At 41.7% G+C, this 23,856-nt stretch overlaps 1 protein-coding gene across 1 annotated transcript in view; it reads left to right on the forward strand.

Annotated features, from left to right (window-relative positions):
• The first annotated feature begins 2,213 nt into the window (after nt 1-2,213).
• The window catches only part of ZNF462 (zinc finger protein 462), a 54,246-nt gene continuing 32,603 nt past the window's right edge, over nt 2,214-23,856 (forward strand). Inside the window, exons 1-6 of the mRNA XM_010565218.1 lie at nt 2,214-2,461; nt 3,053-8,535; nt 9,415-9,579; nt 11,364-11,467; nt 14,590-14,708; nt 18,898-19,089. Coding sequence (XP_010563520.1) covers nt 2,242-2,461; nt 3,053-8,535; nt 9,415-9,579; nt 11,364-11,467; nt 14,590-14,708; nt 18,898-19,089 — 6,283 coding nt within the window. The 5' untranslated portion in view covers nt 2,214-2,241. The remainder of the gene's footprint in view (nt 2,462-3,052; nt 8,536-9,414; nt 9,580-11,363; nt 11,468-14,589; nt 14,709-18,897; nt 19,090-23,856) is intronic.

Here is a 23,856-nt window from a genome sequence, read left to right on the forward strand (position 1 = left end):
CCCCCGGACCACCCGCCCCCCCCGAGGCTCAGCTGTGTGTTGCCTCTGTCTGTAAGAGTAAGACAGCTTGGACCAGTGTCTTGACGCTGTAATGCTGTGTTTCTGGAATGAACCATCACATTTATCATCCATGGGACAGGGGAACCAACGCTAGGAGATGGTTGCAGGTGATCTGCTCAGGGGAAGAAGGTTCTGCCTTGGGCAGTGCAGGGTGACTGCAGCAACACGATTTGGGGGACAAGTCATGCAGGAGAAGGGGAGATGTGTTCTGGGGATGCTGATTTTTCAAGCATCACCCAAGGAGGAGGAGGAAAAAAGGGGGAAAAAAAGAAAAAGCCTGGTGTGCTTGAGATGAAGCTGAGATAAGTGAGGCCATGTTGTGCACAGGCGAGAAGCTCTGAGCCTCTGAGTGCAGGAGTTGTCTGAGCTAAAATGGCTGCTCCCAAAGCTCAGAGGACTAGGGCAGCTTAGTGAGTCTTAAAGCTTCAGTGACGCAGGGGCTCATATCTCTTGAAAGTGTGATAAACACATTCAGCAGAGCTGTGGCTTGTTTGGCTGAGATGAAAGGACTAAGCTTGGGGGATGGGTAGTGAAAACTGGATGATCTGCTTTTCTGTGAAGTGCTCTAAATGCAGGAGTCGTCTGCTCCATGGAAAAATTTGTTTTCAGGTCTAATGGACTGTGCTAAAGGAGACGTGGGGTGGGGCTTCACTCACTGCTGTAATTTGATCCAGAGCAGATAGCAACCTCTTCCACACAATTTGGTCTGGTGCTTGCACATAAAAGCTTGAGTATCTCGATTATTGTAACTTTGTTAGCTGAAAAGAAGCTGGTGCAGCGTCATTTTCTTTATTGGTGGTGGGGGAGAGTGGGGGGAGAGAAAGGACACAGTGCAGCCTGCACAGTAACGTAGGTAAATATGTGGAGAGCCTCTGTGCTTAGGCTGTCCAGAATTTGACTTGCTAGAAGTTTATTTTAGCAGGCTATCAGAAGAAGCATTATTTCATATAAAATCCCAATGCATTACCCTCACTTGTTTCTGTGCCTTAGTTTTTGGAGCCTTCTCCTCACTGTGGAAGTAGCTTCATACCCTACATACAATAAACACATGGAATTTTCAGTGCTTTGGGCTGCCCTTGTGAAATGCTCAGTTTATCATCCTTTCCCAGTGCAACACATGGATGCTTAAAGAAGTAATTCCTGTGTTAACATTGGAAGGTTGCTTTTGTGCCCAGGTACTGCATAGGGCAGGAGGGTCTAAGTCTTTGTGCTGCTTGTGCATTGTATCTCTTCTCCTTCATGATGGTGTGTAAACATACAACTGCATTGCAGGATTAATTGGTCACAAGCTGAACCACCATGCTTCATGTTACCCTTTTTTATATTGCTTTGTACTTCAAGGTATGCAGGGCTTTTGCATAAATCGAGGAAGTCATGAGTCTTTGTAACTCCTGTTTCCATTTTCAGTATTCCTATTCCTGTTGCTGTCCTTTTCTTCTCCAGCTCTCTCCAGCCCCCAGCCTGCTAACGCACAAAGGTCATGTCCCCAGAATAGACTAAAATGAAACTGTAAACATTTTATCAAAGATCAGAGATGCCCTTACAAAGCTTGGTGGAAGTAGGGCAGAGCAAAGCATTCTGCCTGGGGTTCATGTAGCTGCATCTCACATTGTAGTTATGTCTAGGTTTCCATCAACGTCAGGACTGATAGGATGTTGAGTAGAAAGGCAGGTTTCTTCCTGTGAAGGCTTTTGATCTATGGTAGTGAATTAGACAGGACTTGGCAATTTCCAGGAAGGTTCGAAGCCACTGTCTTCCGATTGTGAATTTCAGTGCAAGACTGGGAGTAATGTACTGTTTCTCTAGCATATGGGTTGCAGTCTTCGAACAAGCAAACTTCTGAGCAACAGGCCTATCATGTGTAATGGTAAAGCCACGAGGACAAAGTCCATTGAATCAATAGTCACTTGTCAGAAAGTTGACTTTGTAGAGTTGAGTCAGCAACTTGTGAGCTACCTAGATAGGACTTTATGTGAATCTGAATTGATGCCTCTTAATGTGGTAAGCAAAGACTGACTTTTATGCCGCAGTATTTGTGGAATCTCTGGAAATGACTGAGTCATCATAAGCTTGGTATTTTCAGGATCTGTTACAATGGCATTACTGTAAAACATCTCTTTTTTCTCTCCTTCACCTGTTTTTCTTGCAGAGTTTCCTAATGTAAAAGATCATCCCTGAACCATGGAGGTGCTGCAGTGTGATGGGTGCGATTTTCGAGCTCCATCTTATGAAGACCTAAAAGCTCACATTCAGGATGTTCACACTGCTTTTCTGCAGCCAACTGATGTCTCTGAGGAAAGTCCTAGCCAGCCAAGGTCTGGTTCCATGAATGCTAGCAACCAGACCGAGGTTGAATTTTCATCTGTAAAGGATGAATTTACAATTGCAGATGAAATAGCAGGTAAATCTCAACTGGATTAATCTCAACTCTTAACGCCCTATTTTACATGTGGCTTATTTCAGTGTGTTTTAGTTTCTACTTTTAATGTGATTTTAAAAACTCGCATTATCTTTATTGCTGTGTCAGCAAAGCAGATGTCTAGCTTCAGCCATATTGGTTCTGACCACGGCTTTTTGTGTACATGCAAGCATGAAGGATGGTTTTATTTCCCAGCTGCTTTTCATGTAGTTCTTCATATTGCTTTTGGGTTTTCAGATTTTCATGGTTGTTCTTTGCTACCATGAACCACCTTAAAATTTTCAAGTTTATTAGTGTACTAGCTTTCTTTTTTTCCTCAAGAAGATTATTTTGGAAATTACCTATCCCAGACTGTGCACCACGGTCATATATATGGAGAAATTGTGCATAATGGTCATTTTTCTGACCATTGCCAGATATGTAGGTCTCACCATAAATAAATGAGGGAATCCTGGTGTGATTATTATCTATTCAGGATGCGGTTGCATTCTTATGCATACAGGGTGGGTGGAGAAAAAAAGCTTCTTTATTTCATTTTATTTATTTACATATACACCTTAATTCTCATTTTAGGGCAAAATGCAACAAGTCAGATGGGGACTGGAAGTTACTATAGCCAGAGCCAGACTTTCTATGGTCAGCACATGGCTCCAAATCCTAAACCAACCAACAAGTTTTTCCAGTGCAAGTTCTGTGTGCGTTACTTCCGTTCCAAAAACCTCCTCATAGAGCACACAAGGAAGGTTCATGGAGCACAGGCTGGGGGGAGCTCAGTGGGGCCACCAACTGCTGGTTCCTTAAATTACAACATCATGATGCATGAAGGGTTTGGCAAAGTTTTCAGTTGCCAGTTCTGCACCTACAAGTCACCCAGGCGTGCAAGGATTATTAAGCACCAGAAAATGTATCACAAAAACAACCTGAAAGAGAGTTCAACTCCTCCTACTGCTGCCGCTGCTATGTCTGAATCAACGTCTGCTTCTGTGCCAGTGCAGGAACCCTGCAAGGAACTGCCTGCAGAAGTGGTAGAGCGGAGCATTTTGGAATCCATGGTCAAGCCCCTGACAAAGTCTAGGGGCAACTTTTGCTGTGAATGGTGCAGCTACCAGACACCTCGAAGGGAGCGCTGGTGTGACCACATGATGAAGAAGCACCGCAGCATGGTAAAAATACTGTCAAGCCTGAGGCAGCAACAAGACGGAACCGGTGCACCTGATGTACAGAGTAAAACTGCCCAGAATCCCTCTCCAAACTCCAATTATATATCCATGAATACAACAGGACGTGAGATGTCAAATGCTAATGTCTCAAACTTCAGGAGCTCTGTAGGCAATTCCCTTATCAGGCCCAACTCTTCCACATCTTCCAAGTTTTCTTCTGTGTCTTACCCTCAAATGAAGCCTAAGTCACCTCACAACTCGGGCATGGTTAATTTGTCTGACAGATCCCGCTATGGAATTGCTGATATGACGAATTCTTCTGCTGACCTGGAAACAAGCAGTATGCTAAATGACTCCAGCTCAGATGAAGAGCTAAATGAAATGGACAGCGAGAATGGCTTGAACTCCATGGATCACCAGACCTCAGGAATGTCTGCAGAGCAGCTGATGGGATCTGATGGCAACAAACTATTGGAAACAAAGGGAATTCCCTTTAGAAGGTATATGAACAGGTTCCAGTGTCCTTTTTGCCCTTTCCTGACAATGCACCGCCGAAGCATTTCCCGTCACATTGAGAACATTCACCTGTCTGGGAAGACAGCTGTGTACAAGTGTGATGAATGCCCTTTCACCTGCAAGAGTTCGTTAAAGCTTGGTGCCCACAAGCAATGTCACACAGGAACAGCATCAGACTGGGACACTATGAACTCTCAGACTGAAAGCATTGCCTCTTCTTTGAATGACAGCACAGTGTCTTACGAGAGTGGAAATATAAATGGCAGGAAGTCAACTGGGATGATGGAACCTGTGCAGCCACAGCAGCAACAGCAGCAACAGTCACCCCAGCCCCATTCACAGCATCCATACAAGTGCACAATGTGCAATTATTCCACCACAACTTTGAAAGGCCTCAGAGTTCATCAGCAGCACAAGCATTCGTTCTGTGACAACTTGCCAAAATATGATGGACCGCCATCGAACGTACCACAAGAGAGTGAAGCAGATGCTCACCCCTCTTCCAGCACAGTGAAGAAGAGCCAGACCTCCATCCTTGGGCTCTCATCTAAAAATAACTTTGTTGCAAAAGCCCCTCGGAAGGTGTCAAATGACTTCCCTCTAGATCTCTCTCCAGTGAAAAAGAGAACTAGAATTGATGAAATAGCAAGCAACCTGCAGAGCAAAATCAACCAAAACAAACAGCAAGAAGATGCTGTGATTAATGTAGAGGATGATGAGGAAGAGGAGGAGGACAATGAGGTGGAGATCGAAGTGGAGTTAGACAGAGAAGAAGAGCAAACGGAACCAATGATAGAGGTTTCCAGTTCTTATGCAGCCCAGCAAATGTGGGGCAGAGAGGCTAATGATTCCCAGAAGGAGACAAACTTTAGAAGCATGCAGCATGACTACAATTCCACCAATGGAGCAGAGATTGAGCTCACTTTATCTGAAGATGAGGAAGATTATTACTCTTCTGTCAGCATGAAGGACCATCAGAGCCCTAATGCCTCTGTTCTGGGGAGCCAGTCAAACATGTATGGTACTGATCAGAACAATGAGAATTCAGAGTTTAATGACTCTGGCAGGCTTTACTATTGTAAACACTGTGATTTCAGCAACAAATCTGCCAGGAGTGTTAGCACCCACTACCAGCGAATGCATCCTTATATTAAATTCAGCTTTAGGTATATCCTGGATCCCAATGATCACAGTGCAGTATACCGGTGTCTTGAGTGTTATATTGACTACACAAATTTTGAAGACCTGCAGCAGCATTATGGAGAGCATCATCCTGAAGCTATGAATGTACTGAACTTTGATCATTCTGATTTGATCTACCGCTGCCGCTTCTGCTCTTATACAAGCCCAAATGTTAGAAGCCTGATGCCACATTACCAAAGAATGCATCCCACAGTGAAAATTAACAATGCAATGATATTTTCAAGCTACGTTGTTGAGCAGCAAGAAGGGCTGAACACAGAGTCTCAGACACTGAGAGAGATCTTGAATTCTGCTCCAAAAACTATGGCAACCTCCACCCCCGTGGCTCGTGGGGCTGGTGTGCCAGCTGGTTTCAACAAAAGTGCCGCCAAGAGTTTTAGTTCTGAATGTGAAAATCAGAAGGAACCTTCAGTCAATACTGTGGTTGTTTATGACTGTGATGTGTGTTCATTTGCAAGCCCTAACATGCATTCAGTTCTTGTGCATTACCAGAAAAAACACCCTGAAGAAAAAGCATCGTATTTCAGAATTCAGAAGACTATGCGTGTAGTCTCGGTTGACAGGGGCTCTGCCCTGGCTCAGATGTCTTTTGAGTTGGGGACACCCGTCTCCCCAAAATTGTCCAACTTGGCTTCTCAACCTCCACCCCCACCACCCCCAGACCTTGCTACTGAACTCTACTATTGCAAACACTGTTCATACAGCAACCGCTCAGTTGTGGGAGTGCTTGTCCACTACCAGAAAAGGCACCCAGAGATAAAGGTCACTGCCAAATATATCAGACAGGCACCCCCCACCGCAGCAATGATGAGGGCTGGTGAGTTGCCACCTGGTATTCAGAGGCCACCAGTGTCAATGCAGCAGTTGAGCCGGGGTGGATCTGAGACCTCTGTGAATCCTCCCGAGAATGAAATGTTCTTCTGCCAACACTGTGATTATGGAAATAGGACTGTGAAAGGTGTGCTCATTCATTATCAAAAGAAGCATCGTGACTTCAAAGCTAATGCAGATGTGATTAGGCAGCATACAGCCACCATTAGAAGCCTTTGTGATCGCAGCCAGAAGAAATCAACTGGCAGCGTGCCTGCTCACACCTCCAGCACTGAACGGGACAAGTCAAAGCTGAGAGCCCTCAAATGCAGGCAGTGTAGCTACACATCACCTTACTTCTATGCATTGAGGAAGCATATTAAGAAAGACCATCCGAATCTGAAGGCCACGGTCACATCCATTCTGAGATGGGCATTTCTGGATGGCTTGATAGAAGCTGGTTATCACTGTGAATGGTGCATTTATTCACACACAGAGCCAAGTGGTTTGCTTGTGCATTACCAAAGGAGACATCCCGAGCATTACGTTGACTATACCTATATGGCAACTAAACTCTGGGCAGGTCCCGATCCTTCCCCTCCTGCCCTAGTGATGCCAACAGAGATAAAGACCTATAAATGCAGAGACTGCATTTTTGAAGCATCTTCCATTTGGGATATTACTAATCACTACCAAGCATTTCACCCTTGGGCCATGAATGGAGATGAATCTGTGTTGTTAGATATCATTAAGGAGAAAGATGCTGCTGAGAAATCCATCCCACAGCCTGATGAAGCTGGGGCCAGGATGGATTCTGAGGACCAGATAACAACATCACAGATGGATCAGGATGCAGAGTGTGCAGAAGATCCCAGCCTTTCCCAGGAAAAAACTGTCCAGCTGGCTTCTGCAAACCCTGCTATCTCCTCCACTCCATATCAGTGTACAGTTTGCCAGTCCGAGTACAACAACTTGCATGGTCTCCTGACACATTATGGCAAAAAGCATCCTGGCATGAAGGTGAAAGCTGCGGACTTTGCTCAGGATATAGACATTAACCCAGGGGCTGTATATAAATGCAGGCATTGCCCATACATTAATACACGTATTCATGGCGTTCTCACACACTACCAGAAACGGCACCCATCAGTAAAGGTCACTGCTGAAGACTTTGTGCATGATGTGGAGCAGTCGAATGATATTGCTCAGAATGATGTGGAAGAGACAAGTAGGATTTTTAAGCAAGGTTATGGTGCTTATCGGTGCAAACTCTGCCCTTACACACATGGAACACTTGAGAAGCTGAAAATTCACTATGAGAAATACCACAATCAACCTGAATTTGATGTTTTTGCCCAGTCACCACCAAAAGTGTCTGCATCAGTGGAGCCAGACATGGTGACTGAAATCAAGGCCTCCCCAGAAATTGCTGCTGAGGATGTTGGAGAAGTCTCTGTGCCAGCACCTCATTTCTCCAGTTCTCATTTAGTGTCTCACACTGTTTTCCGGTGTCAGCTCTGCAAATACTTTTGTTCCACCCGGAAGGGGATAGCTAGGCACTACCGCATCAAACATAACAATGTCCGAGCACAGCCAGAGGGCAAGAACAACCTCTTCAAATGTGCTTTGTGTTCATACACCAACCCCATCCGCAAAGGGCTTGCAGCACACTACCAGAAAAGACATGACATTGACGCTTACTACACTCACTGCTTAGCAGCCTCCAGGACGGTAAGCGACAAACCCAATAAAGTGATCATTCCATCTCCTCCCAAGGATGACACTCCTCAGTTAAGTGAGGAGCTGAGGAGGGCTGTAGAGAAGAAGAAATGCTCGCTTTGTTCCTTCCAGTCCTTCAGCAAAAAGGGTATTGTGTCCCACTACATGAAGCGTCACCCTGGTGTTTTTCCCAAGAAGCAGCATGCGAGCAAGCTGGGGGGTTACTTCACTGCAGTGTATGCCGATGAGCATGAAAAGCCAACTGCAGCTGAGGAGAGGAATGACTTTGAAAAGCCTGAGGTGGAGACTGAGGCTCAGGAAATTGAGTGGCTTCCCTTCAGGTGCATAAAATGTTTCAAGCTGTCCTTCAGCACAGCAGAGCTGCTGTGCATGCATTACACTGACCACCACAGCAAGGATTTGAAGAGGGACTTTACCATACTGGGAAGTGGCACCCGCTCTCAGAACCCTGTCTACCAGTGCAAGCACTGTGATACGAAATTGCATAGCACGGCAGAGCTGACCGCACACTTGAATGGTCACAACGAGGAGTTCCAGAAGCGTGCCAAACGTCAGGAGAGGAGGAAGCAGCTTTTGAGCAAGCAGAAATATGCAGATGGTGCTTTTGCAGATTTCAAGCAAGAAAGGGTAAGGATTTGTGTGTCTGGTCTCTTTCCCTGCTTTCTATTCCCTGCTCCCCACTCCCTGCCAGGGAGCCCACTAACGCCCACTTGCATGTTCTCTATGACAGCCAAATGACCACAGGCTAATGAATGAGTCAGTGTGCCACTGAGCTCCATAAGTCAATTACACATTCTGCTTTAATTTCCTCATCCATCCTCCACATCTCCCTAGGTTCTGTAGGAAGCCCTGCTCCTTCCTACTGCTTCCTTCAGTATCTTCTTTCCTTCCTCCCACCCTTCTGGAAGGCCATCTGTATCTGACAGTTACTTGTTCTTTTGTGGCAAGGCTGCCATATACTTCTTTGCAGATTCTTTACAAAATGTCCCATCCCCCTCTTCCATGTACCTCTGAATAACACATCAGTTTCCTTCTCAACCTTCTGTCTCTCTCAGTACTTTCTCTGATTAAACACTCAATATTAACATGATGGTGACTGAAGCTTTGGGCAAGTACCTCATAACCAGAAGGCCAAATTGTGCTCCTTTTCTTGCCAGCTTAGCCCCTTCCTTCTGCTTCAGTTTGAAATATACTTGCTGTGGAAAAGCTCCACATGGCTGTTGGGGAAGTCGTGGTGTTATGGAAGAGCACAGCTTCAGGCCAAACTGAATGGTCTTCTAGAGGACCAGTGTTGCACAGAAACTGAAGGTTTCTGCTGCACAGGTATCTTGTCCACTTATTCTGGAGGCATTAATAGACATCAGCGAAAATCAACCTTGCAGTTCTGCAAAACAGGACATGTGTACATCAAGCATAATTTCCCTTCAGGTGTAAAATCTGTTCTGTGTTCCTAGAAATGAGGTAACAAAGCATACTTCAGTGGTTTATGTTTATGTACTCAAACAGGCTTTTGGACACTTGGAAGACGTTTCTAAACTTAAGGAGAGAAAGGTGGTTGGCTACAAATGCAAATTTTGCGTGGAAGTCCATCCAACACTTCGAGCCATCTGTAATCACCTTCGCAAGCATGTCCAGTATGGGAATGTCTCTTCTGTGTCAGCTACAGTAAAGGTAAGAATTTTTAAAAGGTGACTGAAGTTGACTGCAACTTCTTGCATTGTTTCAAATAAAGGACTGGTTGAAAATCTATGGAGGGCTCTTGTGAAATTGCATGGGTTTTGAACTGGGTATTCCAGTTCAGCATGATGTTTTAATCTAACACTATGTTTCTGAAGTACATTTGGTTTATTTTAAGATGTTTTAACTTCTTTCCACTCTTAATCCAGGGGCACGAAGACTATTTAATTCTCATTTCTTCTCAGCCACAGAGGAGTTGATGTCGTTGATGACCGAAAGACTTGGTTTATGAGCAGGAGGTTTTCTCTCAGCTATTCTGGGCTACTTTTCTGCTTAGTTAAACCCTAAAGGAGCTGCTCGTTTTCTTTTTTTCTTTAAATTTTTTTTTTTTTCCAAGAAGAGGAAGTATGCACATGCAAATGTGCAAAGTTGCTTGTGGTTCACCTTTCCACATGAAATTTGCACGCTGGCTCCAAACAAAACATTCAACGGCCGGCTGTTGGTCCCATTCAGGTGATTAGGTGTAACTGTGTTGTTCTTTTCTCCCTGTGAAAAGGGATGCCTTCTAGGACATCTCCAAGGATAGGCCATGCTCCACAGCCCCATCTCCAGGATATCGGCAAGGGTACTGAAAGTGCAACAAGGCTGTGGGAACTAGCTGTGTATTCTTCCATGCTGCAGTGAGCTCTTGGCAAAGACTCCTGCTGGCTGACTTAAGGGTGCTTCTTTCAGACATTGTCTGCTTGTGAGGAAGCCAAATCCTTCATAGCCTAACTCATGCTATCTGAGAGAGCTTTCATTGCCCTGCCACTGACCTTCCTTTACCTTACCTGGTACTACTGACAGATTCAGATGCTTCCCTCCTAATAGACCATTTCCTCTTCTCCTTGCTTCTCAAGTGAAGTATATGTAGGGTCAGTGCTTTCTTCGAGCAAATAGAAATTTTGCAGCAGGGAGCAAAAGCTGAAATCCATAGCCTAAAGAAAGTGATGGAAATAGTCTTACAAATTATTAAAGTTGCAGCAAAAATGCATGCTTTGGTTAGAAAAGGGAAAGGCAAGGCAAGGCAAAGGCCAAGGAAGGGCAAGGGATTTAAAAAAAAGGACTTTTTCTGTTTGCTTTTTATTTTTAAAAAGGATTCTAGGGTCTTAGTGTACCGGCTTCTTTCTTGTGAATTTGACACTGATAGACAAAGTCTGCTGCAGACTAGACTACTGTATTAGTCTGTAGTGTAGTTACACTGTAAGCTAGAGCAAAATAAACTAATATGTACTTGCTCTATACCTTACTAATGTTTATCTGATCAAGACTATTGAAAGATAGTTGATTTGGTTTCTTGTATTTTTGCATTATCTGACACAATTTTGATCAAGGGAGTGAGATTCTTTTTCTACATATGCAAGTATGTATATAATAGATATAATTATGGTTTTCCCTCCCATGAGTAGGCCCTTTTTTCAGAAAGCCATTGATTTGGAGTTTGTGTAGGGATATAGTTAGAAAAATAATGCAGTGGGAAACCTAGGCATTTTAATGAACACATGAGAAAGACTGAGGGGCAGAAGGGAGAGAGAATTGATGGCTTTGGGGGGGTATGTGTTTTTTAGCAGGAAGCTGAAGATCCTTCAAACACAACTTTGATGGAGGGTTGTGAGGGAGCCAAAGACCCTGGCATTGTGGAATTTACAGAAGCTGAATCTGGAGCATCCTTGGAAGATGATACCAGGCCTGGGGGCTACCACTGCAGCCAGTGTGACCGGGTTTTGATGTCTATGCAGGGTCTGCGATCTCACGAGAGGAGTCATTTGGCTCTGGCCATGTTTACCCGGGAAGACAAGTACAGCTGCCAGTATTGCTCCTTTGTCTCTGCTTTCAGGCACAAGTAAGTTGTGGCTTTTATTTTTGTTTTCAAAAGAAGCACAAACTAGCACTACTGTTTTGTAGGTTGACATTGAAGAAGAGTGCACTCAACTTGATCTTGAGCAACACTTTTCTCAGCATTTAGGTATTTTCCATGCTGCAAAATCTTGGCCATTACGAGTAGCTATTTATAAAAAGTTGCATCTTTATATTTTCTTGAGTTTATTTAAGCTCTTTTTTTGTGTGTGTAGGGAAAAAGCATGCAAGCAAAAGAATAAGACTTCTTTCAGTAGGCAAACAGTGAAGCCCACCACTTACGCAACCTTGTCAAATGCGTAAGACTTAACAAGCCAAGAAGAGGAGAGAAAAGTATTTGCCATGTTAATCTTTCATATATAAGGAACTTCTGCTGCATATAACTACCTTGTTTATAATTACTACAACTCTAACTGTCATAAAATTACCTTAAAATTAATTTTTTTTCTTTTCTTAATTATGGTATGCTATTTCAGTCTACAGATATTTCAAGTTCACACCAGTCTGGTATACTAGTGACTCCCTCAGCCTGTTTTTTTGTCTGAAGTAGCATGTGAAAAATACGTAGTCATCATCAATAGTCACGTTTCTTATGATTTGTTTCCCTAAGGTTGACTTTCTTTAAGCTGGGTAGTTTTTAAAAGTATCTTAATCATAATCATATATATAAGGCATGCCCCCCAAAAATGGGGCTTGTGGGGTATTTTCCACTGGCATCTTGGACTGACTCACAGGTACATGTCTTCTCCAATTTCTGGGGAGAGAGCTGCTTATTTACTGTTTTAACAAAAGAAGAGAGATCCAGGTACTTATTTGATGTAGGCATTCATAGCACTGTCAGTAGCGCTCTTAAATTTGTTGAATTGTTTTGCAATCACTGTTTTGCAGTCAAATGCATGTAGGAGAGGAAGTGTGATAAAAAGCATTTTTTAACTCCTTATGTTAAAAAGCAAGATTTTGGCTAGTGTCACAGCATTGCAAATTGATGCCATAGTTTGGTCTGTCTTGTTGAAAAGGTCCGTGGGATTGAGCAGCCAACAATAAGAAAGGGACCAGGGGAAGGATGGATACTACTGGGTAGATCCCACCCTGCTTTGCCAAGGCTGACAGTGAGGGACACCCCTACTTCACGTAGCTTACAGAACCTGCTATTTACCTAATAAACTAGTTTGCTTCCAAAATCAGATTTGTGTTGTGTTTGGTCTCTAGTCACTCTGTTTCCTACCTAGGAAGCAAATAAAGTGATGTCCTACTAGTAGAAGGACAGGTAAGTTGAAAGTAGTGGATGGCAGGGAAGAAATCTCTAGGTATCATCTAACTTGATAATAGGCATTGTCGCTGTTGTTGAAGTTGTCTGCTTCATCTTTTGTTTTTGTTTCTGATGCAATTACTCTGTTGGGAGATAAAGTCTGTGAAAGAAACCAGATCAAATGTTTAAACAGCCCACTGTTCTCCCAAATCTGACCAACACTTAAAAAACTGCCTTTGGAAGAATTTTGCTCACAAAGTATGTGGTTGTGAATATAGTTTTAATTATTACTGTGTAGAACACCTTAAGGTACATATTTAGAATAGCTTGATATGTATTACATACATCTTTGGCAGTCTGCTTTAATTGTTAAGTAAGCTCATTCCCTGTCAGCTCTTTAAAACAAGTTTTTTTTCTATAGACTACTCACTGCAAGTGTTCAATGTCTTATTTAGGAGACTTTTTTCCCATTTCTCTGGAAAAGCTGTACATTTCATCTTGCCACAAACTCCATCCCAGATTTCTGTTAAATTGTATTTGTATGAAGTGGCCCTGAGAGAAGACATAAGTTCACTTTTTATTTTTTTGCTATCATCGGATCTTTGAATACACAGACTTCAGTGTTAGCTCTCGTAAACACAGCTTTTCTGGCTCAAGCTCTTGTCAATGTGGGACTAAAGATCCCGTGACAATCTTATGTAGTGTGAGAGGGCTGTAACAACTGCCACTTGATCTATGTGTTGATATTCAGTAAAAAAAAGAACAGGAAAATTTAGGAAAAATAAAAGGAAATATGCCTGAAATACATCTAGAATTAAGGTGGCAGGTGGGGGGTAGTTTTGGCAAATTGTCACTCTTCCAGTGTGCTGTATCTGCCATGCTGTTGTTCTATCACCACGCATAAGATGACTCAAACTAAGAGTAGATCACAAAGCATGAATGTGCCCAAAGAAGAGGCTGTACTGGAAATGTTTACAACCTGAGCTGAAACTACCTGCCTGCCACCTGGAGACTGTGAATTCATGGCTGTCAGCCACACTGTAGGAACTGCAGAGCTCTGCAGGACTCCCACAGATAGAATGAATTTGATCTTTTGTTAGAAAATGTGGAAGACATCCTTTATTCCCTTCCAAACTTACTAAGCTGTTACGGGAAACTGTGGAAAGAGCAGGTTCTGATCACCCCCAGTATTCAGGCTGTCGGTATCTTCCAGTTTCCCTGAAGAAAACGGAGGCTGGTCTTTGCCACCCTTTCTCTTGTTGAGCTTCATGCAGAGTCTCCTACACAGTTACTTCTGAAACTCTGCTGCCTTTTAATCCTGGAACTCATCAACTGCAGCCTGCTGGCACCCTCCCCAGAGCAGGATGTCTAATGTGCTTCTGCTGCTGTAACCAAAAGAAGGCTTCCTCAGTAAAGCTGGTGAAAAATACTTTTTTTGTCCCCCTGCATCAACAGGACAAAAGAGGGCATATTTTGACAAAAATGTTTCCCAGGAGAAAAATTCTGTAATGATAATTTTACTGTTCTTGTCTGTTTCTTGTTTCTTCAACTGGTCCTTTAAATCTGGATCAGGTATAATTTAATTTATACTAATCTTGCCCTATAAGTTTATTTAAGTGGCTTGCTTTCTGCTAACAGAATTGGTGTCAGCTCTGCTCCTTTTCCTCAGATTAGATTGTACTTTTTTTCTTTAAGCAGACCTATTGAATTTCAAGAGAGAGTATGAGAAAGGATAGTTGAGCCTGGTCTACCTCTTATTTAATTTATTATTGCTGTTAAGTGTTTTGCTTTGCATCTGAAGGAATAGTTGAAATTATTTACCATTTTTTGTTTCCCTTTTCTGTCTTTTTCTTTTCAAGTCTGGATCGTCATATGCAGACCCATCATGGACACCATAAGCCATTCCGTTGCAAACTGTGCCCATTCAAGTCCTCTTATAATAGCCGCCTGAAAACCCATATACTCAAGGCTCACGCTGGTAAGTTCTCTCTCTCAGTTTTGCAGTGCAGCAGCTGAAATGGCCCATGTATTCTTGCTGCTGATCAGAGATGCTGGTTTGAACCACGTGTTTTGTCACCAAATTTGGGTAAGATTTTCAAAGGCAAGGCAGGATTGGCCAGCCTACGCACCTGTTGGAATCAGCGGGAGTTTGAGTAATGTTTTTGGAAGGACAAGAATTTAAAACAGTGATGAGTACTTCAAGAATGTCTTAATTTTCTTCTGTTTTCTTTTATATTAATGATTTTTTTCTTATTATTTCTGCTTGTTTCCAAGAGAATTTAATCAATCTGTTTATACCATTGGTGTCTTAACGGATTGGTAGTGAGCTTTGCTCTGCTATGTTTGTTTTTATGTTTGTGCTTTAGGTGATTCTGGGAAAAGGATTGTGGATTGCATCTTGGTTTTGGTAGACTCTTACACTGGCTTTCATATTAAAACAAAACACTGCAAACTTTGGGAGTCGGGTCTTTCTGCAGCAGGCTGAGAATGGCACAATTCCATTATCGTACGTGGAAATTTGTCTTGCAAATCTCTGTATTGCAGTACGGAATCCATACAAGCAAGCAAAGAGACATGCTTCTGATGAACAGGAATTGGGAAGGTGATGTGCCATACAAGATAGGTCACCTCAAATTGTTGCACCTTTGATTATTAAAAAGTGTGAGATTCAGAATTTTCTCATCTTTATTTCTTGGCCCTAGACTCTTGGCACCATCACACATCATGCATTGAAAGGTTATCAGAAGGTTGGAGTCAAAACCCACTGGCTCCACAATTGCATCTTTTTGATTAAAAGGGCAAAAAAATCAACCCTCAAACCACAGTCCAAACATGCACTCTGGTGCAAATAATATAATATTGACCAATCTAAAAAACTGCAAACTAGCCCAGTTGTTAAAAACTTGCAAGTAGAAACTCCTGAAACAGATGACAAAAGGGCTAGAAGTATGTTCCTTTCTTTATTATTTGTTTATGCTATGTCATATACTCAGGTTGGGGTGGAGGAGGAAGATGGGAAAATGGGGAAGAAAGGCAGGAGGATTTTATAGCTGTCTGCTGCTTAAAAAAAAGGTAATTGTCAACATTGATCCAAACGCACCTGTCATTTACAAAAATGTAGGAGGGATTGATGGTCGCTTGTACTTTGTTTCCTGTATTGATTTTGGATTTCACAGAGCTTGTGCCAGGACCCTTTTCTGTACTTGCATGGGTATTGTGGATTAGTTTAATTTTTGCCAACCTACTGTTGTATGGGACCATGGCATTCTGTCCCTTCTAGGAAATCCAGCTGTATGCAGCAGTTCCAGTTTACAGAGTCCCACATCCTGTATGGAGGTGACATGGTTCTTTATCTTCACCAGCCATAAAATAATGTTTTCTTTATGCTATTGTACAGTTGGGGTACTTTGTGTTACCTTGTTTGAACCTGCCAGATTTTTAGAGCCAAAGTTAGCATGCAACTAATATTTACTTCACACTCTTCTTCATGTAAGTCCTTGATTTATTTATTATGAATTCATGCTCTTGAACTTGATTAGTGGACACTCCTTGAAAGACCATGTTTTGCATCATACAAGAACACAATTTCATGGTTGCCTAGATAGTGCTTGCACAATGACTTGTGTAATAGGGTTTCCAAAGGCTTATGATCTGTTTCTCCCTCAGTCCATTTCTACCAAATGAATATTCACACCACAGAAAAATTGCTTGTATGTTTTTCAGTCAGAGCTTTGCTTTGCTGTGTTTTGAGTCAATCTTTCAGAAATATATACTACCGAATAAACGTGTTATGAAGACGTTTCCTCAGAATCCCCAGTTTTTCAATAACACGGTGGTTCTTTGAACCTCTCTTTTATTACCATTTTTTGTCTCCTGTCAATCATCTCATTATCAGTTTATTTAGCAGTGGAAACTTCAATCCCCTTGAATTTTTCTGAAGTCTCCTGGAGATCTTTAAAATTCAATAAAACCCTGAATCCTGAAGTCTTTTACAGTCTGCCTCTCTCCCTCATTTTCTGGGGATGCGTCAAAATTCAGTGGACTATAAAATGCGTTCTTGCCTAACAGCTGGTACCAGTCAGTGTTTCTGGCATTTGTTTTTCATCTGCCATCTCCTTTGGCATGGATCAGAACACTTTACAGCATCACTAAATGGGCTCTGTCTGTTGTTTTCATCTGAACTTTTTCACCTGTTCTTTTTTTTTCTTATATTTTTTGAGGGGCCTTTGTTGGCATCTTCTAGTGTCCTTGCTTCATTAGTGATGACACTGGAGGTGCTGCATGCACAAAATGGATGATTGTGAGACAGTACTGGCCCTGCTCAGTTTCTGTGTAATCTGGAACATAATGGTTTGAGTACATATTGGGTGTTGGGACCCACTACGTAAATTTTTAGATTTATTTATTTGTATGTGTATTAATATAATCATTTTATGAAATGCACAGCTAGCAGTCAAAAAAGTGCAGAAGGCTTCTGTTAAGCCAAACTGTAGCGTTTCCTCTGCAAACACATCCTTTCATGCTGATGTCCACCTGAACTGTTATGGCTGAATAGTGGGTATATTTATTAGTTGTGTCTAGACCGCTTAATGTATATTCATCCTATATTTGCTTTAATGTCTTGTGGTGCTTTTAAGTTAACGGTTGGTGCCTACTGTCGTCCAGGAATCTCTTATACTGACAAACCATGAAAGTCTGTATCTCACTGGTATCTTATACCTTGGAGTTTCTTTTGTCCTTATATGATCCTGTTCCATTGAGCAACTTGTTGTACGTGGTACACAAAAATGTTTCCTTCTATTTGTAAAAAGGTAATATATAATTGATACGATATGCAGGTGAGGAATGTCATTTGAAAAAACATGTGGGACAATTTCTTGTTTCACCATTTCAGACTCTAAGTGATCTGTTCTATTTCAGATGTACCAAAAGAGGCTTTTTAAGAGTTTGTATTGTGTCCCCATGATTAGCATAGTTTTTCTGGAAGAGAGGGGGTGGGAGTTATTTTTATGTAGGATGGTTGCTAATCTTTTCAGGTGTGCTTACTCTGACTTGCTGCAATATGTGTGTTTTCACATTCTCTTTTGGTTCACTTATTTCTGGTGTTAGAAACAATGCTGTTTGAGAACCTTGTCTGCTAAATTTGTTGAGAGATGGAAAACATATTCTGCTTCGTTCATTACCAGAACTCTTGTTCTTCTGTTACTATTCATGAATATTTCACTCCTATATTAGTTTTGGCACTTTATGTACAGCTCATATGTGGCCGGTGTTACTCCTGTACGTGGAAGTGGCACTTCCAAAACAATAACTTGGCACCTGTATAATATCACGTTGTTTGTGTTGGGACAGTTTCACTTTGTGTTCCAATTGCCTCCATGCTTAATGCAAAACAAATCTTGTCTCAGGATTTGTTTCCCCTTGTTTGCTGTCTCTATGGCTCAGAATGTATTCAAAATTAAATTCACTACTGTTCATTACTTCTGTTCTTTCACTTTTAGTGCTTTTTCATAACACACTTTCACATAGCCTTACAGATACGCACTGTTCTTGGTATTACCATGTTCACTTCTTGTAGTAAACCAACCTTGACCTGGTTACCAGTTCTATGAAGATTACCTCTGCCTAATGGCAGGTTTTTCATAAGGAAAATGTGACCTTTCCCAAATGTAAATCCTGCCCCCCCCGCCCTTTATTTTTTGGAGGGACCTTTGTTAGCATTTTGTAGTGTCCTTCTTGCTTCATTAATAATGATGCTGGATGTGCTGCATGCAGAAACTGATGACTTCACCCTCTCTAGTTGCTGTGCTCCCAAAGAAATTTGGAAGTGCTATAGTTAAGTGATTCCATTTTCATCCCAGAGTCTGTTTTCTTCTCATATCATGCAACACAGGCATGCTAAGAGTCTGGTCTCTGTTTTTTGGCATCCGTCACTTTACAAGGATCTGCAGTTGTCAGAAAGCAATACTTTGGTCCAAAGCAGGTGCCTGTACCCGCAGACTCCAGACTGCTCCAACAAGGAGATGCACACAGCTTGTTCTCTTTGGGATCAGTCTTTCGCTGAAGAGTCCATGGGAATTTTACTGCCGAGTTCAGTAAGAGAAGTATGGGGGCCCCATTTTGTTTCTTTTGTGAGCTGATGACTTGCCTGTATTTCGCTCACCCAGGTGAACATGCCTACAAATGTTCCTCCTGCTCATTTTCCACCATGACAATCAGCCAGCTGAAAGAGCACTCCTTGAAAGTGCATGGGAAAGCACTGACACTACCAAGACCCCGCATTGTCAACCTTGCAGCCTCACACGCCCACCACACCTCCAAGAACCACACTCCTGCTGAAGAAGTGGAGGACTCTAATGGTAAGAGGTGCCTCAGAGCAAGAATTTGTCTAAGGTGCCACTTAATATTTTTATTACAAAAAAACGTACAGTAGGCAGCTTGCCCAAAAAGTAGATTAATTTGATCATTAAGAAAAAACAGAACTTGCATCAAAAACAAGAGTAAACACGGTGTTGTAGGGCATGACCTGCTTTAGATGCTCACCAGTTCATACTACATTAACTTGTCCTGTCACCAGTTGACTTTGGAATATGTCAATGCTGGCTTTACTTCTTAGCAGAGATTTAAATTGTAGAAAATTTTCAAAGGCAGGGCTTCTAGTGATAGCTAGTGGGAAAGGGATCGTCTAATTTCATCCATGCTCCTGAAAAACACCCCTTTATCTTGTTAGTAGAGCACTTCAGTGAAACCATGTGATTAAGCTTAAAATGTGAACCTATAATGATAGTAAACATAATTATTATTCTTGTCCTTGCTACAGAGGGCACCAAAAGTACCTTCAGATATTAAGCTGCATCTGCAGGAAGGAGAATCTGAGAACCATTTTCTTTTCCATGCTTTCTTTGAAAGCTGTTAATCCCTTTGTGCTGGAGGAGTATGCAGAAGATATTTGGAAAGCAGCAGAGGAAGGAACACTTAACAGAGAAAATGCAGACTCATAGAAGAGGTGGTGTGTGGTATCACAGCACGTGTTAAGGCCTTTTAAGTGGTAGCTTATGAGGCACATTTTGGGTGTCACTTCCTGCCAATGAAGAAAAGAGCTGGTCTTTGGGGAAAAAAATCTTAATTCCTGGATGAGTTGCATTGACATGGGAGGAGAATGTAGGTGACTATAAATAAAAGGTTCAGACCTGCAGGTGTTCAAGGAACTGGGATGGATGGAGGGCATATTAGAAGAGGTGAAAAAAACCCCACTTTTTTCCAGAAATTTGAGAGGTTCTTAGAGTTTTTTGTTGATGCTGTTTTGCTTGGGTTACTGGTGAACTATGGATGGGAAATAAATATTATCAGTAATCATTTTGTAGCATTTTTGGTCTCCCATCTTCCCTTCTTTCCTTTCTCAACAGAAAAAAGTGTGAAAGGAGAAAGAGTGAAAGATAAGAAGTAAGTTCAGAAAAATGTCAGAACGGAATTTAAAGAAAAAAGTAATCAGCATAGAAATACTTTATTGAAGAAAAAGAGAGACATGAATAATGTTTTTGTGGTTCAGCAAGTCACTTCTGGGATGAGAATCTTATAAAAAGATTTTGACCAGCTGCTCTCAGACTATCTTTTGTCAAAGGATGTCTGGAACAATGCAATGAAGACTTACTAACTGAGCTTTTATTTTTGCTAATGCTAGCTTAAACTAATCCAACAAGTAGAGTACATATTGTGACGTATTCTACTGCTTTTTTATTGCTTTTAAAAAAAATGTTCCATTACTGACTAAAAAGTGGAAAATAATTTTCAGTGGCTGTCCTAGTCTTTCCTGTGAGTAGCAACTTTTTGGTAGCAATGGTTTGTTGAGAGATACAGAAGGACAATATTTGAATTTGGGAAGGATGGTTCATTGACTTCTTTTTTTGCTTATTCCCAGAGCTCAAAGTCATGATTAGTGAAGTTAAAATTGGAGTGCAGATCTCTGTAGAAGGCAGTTTTACAGCCTTTAGGAACTCCTCCTAAAAATACATAAAATGATGAGTCTATTAACAAAAGCATGTCATGAGGTTGACTCTGTTACCTAGATCTGTATTGCAGCCTGAAACCAAGGCAGAATTTGTCCCGGTTAGCTTGATCATCTTTAAACAGGGTTAATGGTTAAGTCACTTTGACAATAATAGAAGCCACCTACTGGGGAGCTAGCCAGACGAGTACAGGTGTTACAATAATCACGTTAACATTTTCAGCATTGCTTGAGGAAGGAAGAACCTGTTTTAAGGAATTTGTTTGACATTAGGAGATTGGCTGCAGATCAAGTTAATGGTGGCTTCTCTTATGACATCATTTATTTTTGGTTTTTAGAAGGGAATAAATCAGTGTCTCTGTGGCCTAGGCCTGCAAGTTGCAGGTGATACATAGGACTAGATAAAAGACTGGTCCCAATAAAAGGAAATGCAGGTCTGTGTGACAGGCACTATGCTGTCTAGCTGGAGCCAGTGTTAAGTGGGGCTAACATGGTGTGCCATAGTTGAATCTTGCATGTGTTGGTATGTATAAATGACCTGCAGTGTGGGCTGTGATCAAGTTAATTCACTGGGGATGCAAAATTGAATTAGGACTGGAGTGAAAGGCAGACAAAAGGTTGTCTCACATTGTTATCAACTTGTTTTGTAGGTTGGTAGGTATGCAGCAGGCTAGTATAATTGAAATGGTTGCAGAAAGGGTCTCTTCTTGTCTGTGGATAATATTGTGGTTGGAATAGGAAATAGAGCAGGATGACTTGCGGAGATTTGAGGAGCTAGCAGAACTTACCTTGCCAATTGTTGAGCCCTGTAAAAATGGAGAAAATGGAAAAGGGTACTGAATTGTAATAGCAGAGTGCATGTCTGAATAGAACTGTTCTGGGACAGCAGCCCAGTGGAACTTCTGCTGATGTTTCTTTTTTTCTGCAGAAATTGTTCCCTGAGGGGCCTCCCTTAGAACATTTCTTTTGTTCTTATAGATTGATCCATTCATTAAAAGATGTGAATATATTTAAATTTTTGTGACTCATCTCTTTTAGTTCTGTGTTGGTAGCAGCAAGTGTATCTGAAGCGTTCAGCTGTATATCCTGGAGATGTTTTGGGTGCTTGGTATACTTTACATGGAAGTGAAGTTAAAGTGCAGATGCTGAACATTTTAGGTAGGCCCATCCCTGGCAACCTCATTATCATTAGAAAGCACAACAACCACTTTAGTGCTTGTATGCCTTTCTCAAGGCAGTAGTGTAAGAAGGTGACTGTGACAGTCTCGGTGAGTTAGCAGAGAAGTTTCTTACAGAGACATCATTGGAAGATGCTGCTCTTTGTATCCTACCTCTCTGTGTGTTTGGCATTATTTTCATATGTAAGGAATGTGTTTTCATTGTATCCTAGTTTGACTAGAGGTAAAGGACTCAGGTTTTTTAGGGGGTGGGGTGATGATGTTTGGAGGGGGACGGGGTCTTACAAGCAGCTAAAAAAACCCAGCAAATATTGATCACCAGTGCAACTTTTCTCTGTTTTGCATAGCATAGGGGCACTAAATGGTTTGTGGTGTCCAACTCTTTTGAAATGATAAGGTTGCCATTGTGGTAAAATGTTCTTTTCCTCTCCCCATAGTTTACAGGTATTTTTCCTCTTGCAAGAAAGAAGTGGTGATGTTTGACTATTTCTTTGCATTTGTGTGGTTGGCTTTTTTGTTTGTTTGGATTTACTTACTTATTTGCCCTTTAGACAGAAATGTGGCTTAACACTTTTGAGAACTTACACAGTAAAAATTCAGTGTAAATTGAAATATTACAAGCTGTTAGGAGGACTGGGTGAATGCCCTAACAAGATCTGTTTCTGTGTTCTTTCACAGTCTTTGTGAGAATCAGAATTTAGATTCATGTTAATCTCTGCTCAGAAGGGTTGTATGGATTTATTGATGATACTGTCATCCTATGGGGCAGTATGTGTCACAGATAAGGGTTTCCAGTGTTGCACTATGCAGGGTCAGTTCTGTTCCTATTGACTTAAGTGCAAGGCAATGGAATCCCATAATCTGCATTGTCAAGGCATAACAATAGAAGACTACAGTCTCTTTCTTCAATAAGGAAGAGCTGGAAGCAAGACAGACACAAAAATTGTGTGACTGAAGAGTAGAAAACAGGAACAGGAACAATAGCAAGAGGTTTACCTGCAAAGTGATCATCAGCTAAGGAGAAGGCACATGGCAACAGACATTTGTGTAAGCACTGGTGTTACGCATGTTTGCTTGTATTCAAGGGCTGTGGTGGTGGTGGACTGCCTTCCTCTTATAAACTGGAGAAATCCATGAGTGCAACCTATTGTCATAAAGACCATAAGGCAAAATGACTCAGTAGACTGATAAACAGTTTTGTGTTATGAGTTCAGCCTCAGCAAAAGCTTCTTGGGAGCATGTAAAATACTTGCCCTAAATTGCCCTAGCTAGTACTACTGCTTTTTCGAGTAGCTCTTTATTTTGTGAAAATAACCCCTTTGGCCTAACTGCGTTGTAGAGCAAAGTACTACTCTTTACGCATATGGCTGGCAGATTTGGAGCCTCATAAATTCATTTGTATCGTTACTATGTGCAGTAATTCAAAATAATAGTTTTTTAATTTTACTGATTAAGAATATTGAATTGTAAAAACAGAACAGTAAAGTGCAAGTGATAGACTAGACAGACCTGGATGTGGCTTTCAATGTCTTCTCAGTCATGCTGCTATTGTACAAAACCATTCCTTTATAGTGGTAACCAGTTCTTGGAATGTAGAAAGCAGCACACTTTGTGTGTGCCCTTGAAGCTCAATAATCATGCTTTTCACTGTTGTGCAAGCCAAATGGGATCTATCATTAATACCAGCACAGATCACAAAACACATGCAGGGTCAGAACTAGAAGATTTTTGGAGTTTCCCAGTACGTGGTATGTCAACATCTACGTTAAATTTAATTACTTGCAGGAGCAAATGCGTTGCAAACTGCTAAGTGAAACACCCAGTGCCCTGTTCCAGCTTTTTCTGAACTTTAGCCTTTGCCAGTGGAAAAGAACTTTGCCTCATCTAGAGACTGAAATATAAATACATCTGCTTGCTTTGCCAGAGCTAGGCTGGGTACAAAA

Source organism: Haliaeetus leucocephalus, unplaced genomic scaffold (genome assembly GCF_000737465.1).
Source record: "Haliaeetus leucocephalus isolate CR32 unplaced genomic scaffold, Haliaeetus_leucocephalus-4.0 Scaffold187, whole genome shotgun sequence".
In the NCBI taxonomy this organism is placed as follows: Eukaryota; Metazoa; Chordata; class Aves; order Accipitriformes; family Accipitridae; genus Haliaeetus; species Haliaeetus leucocephalus.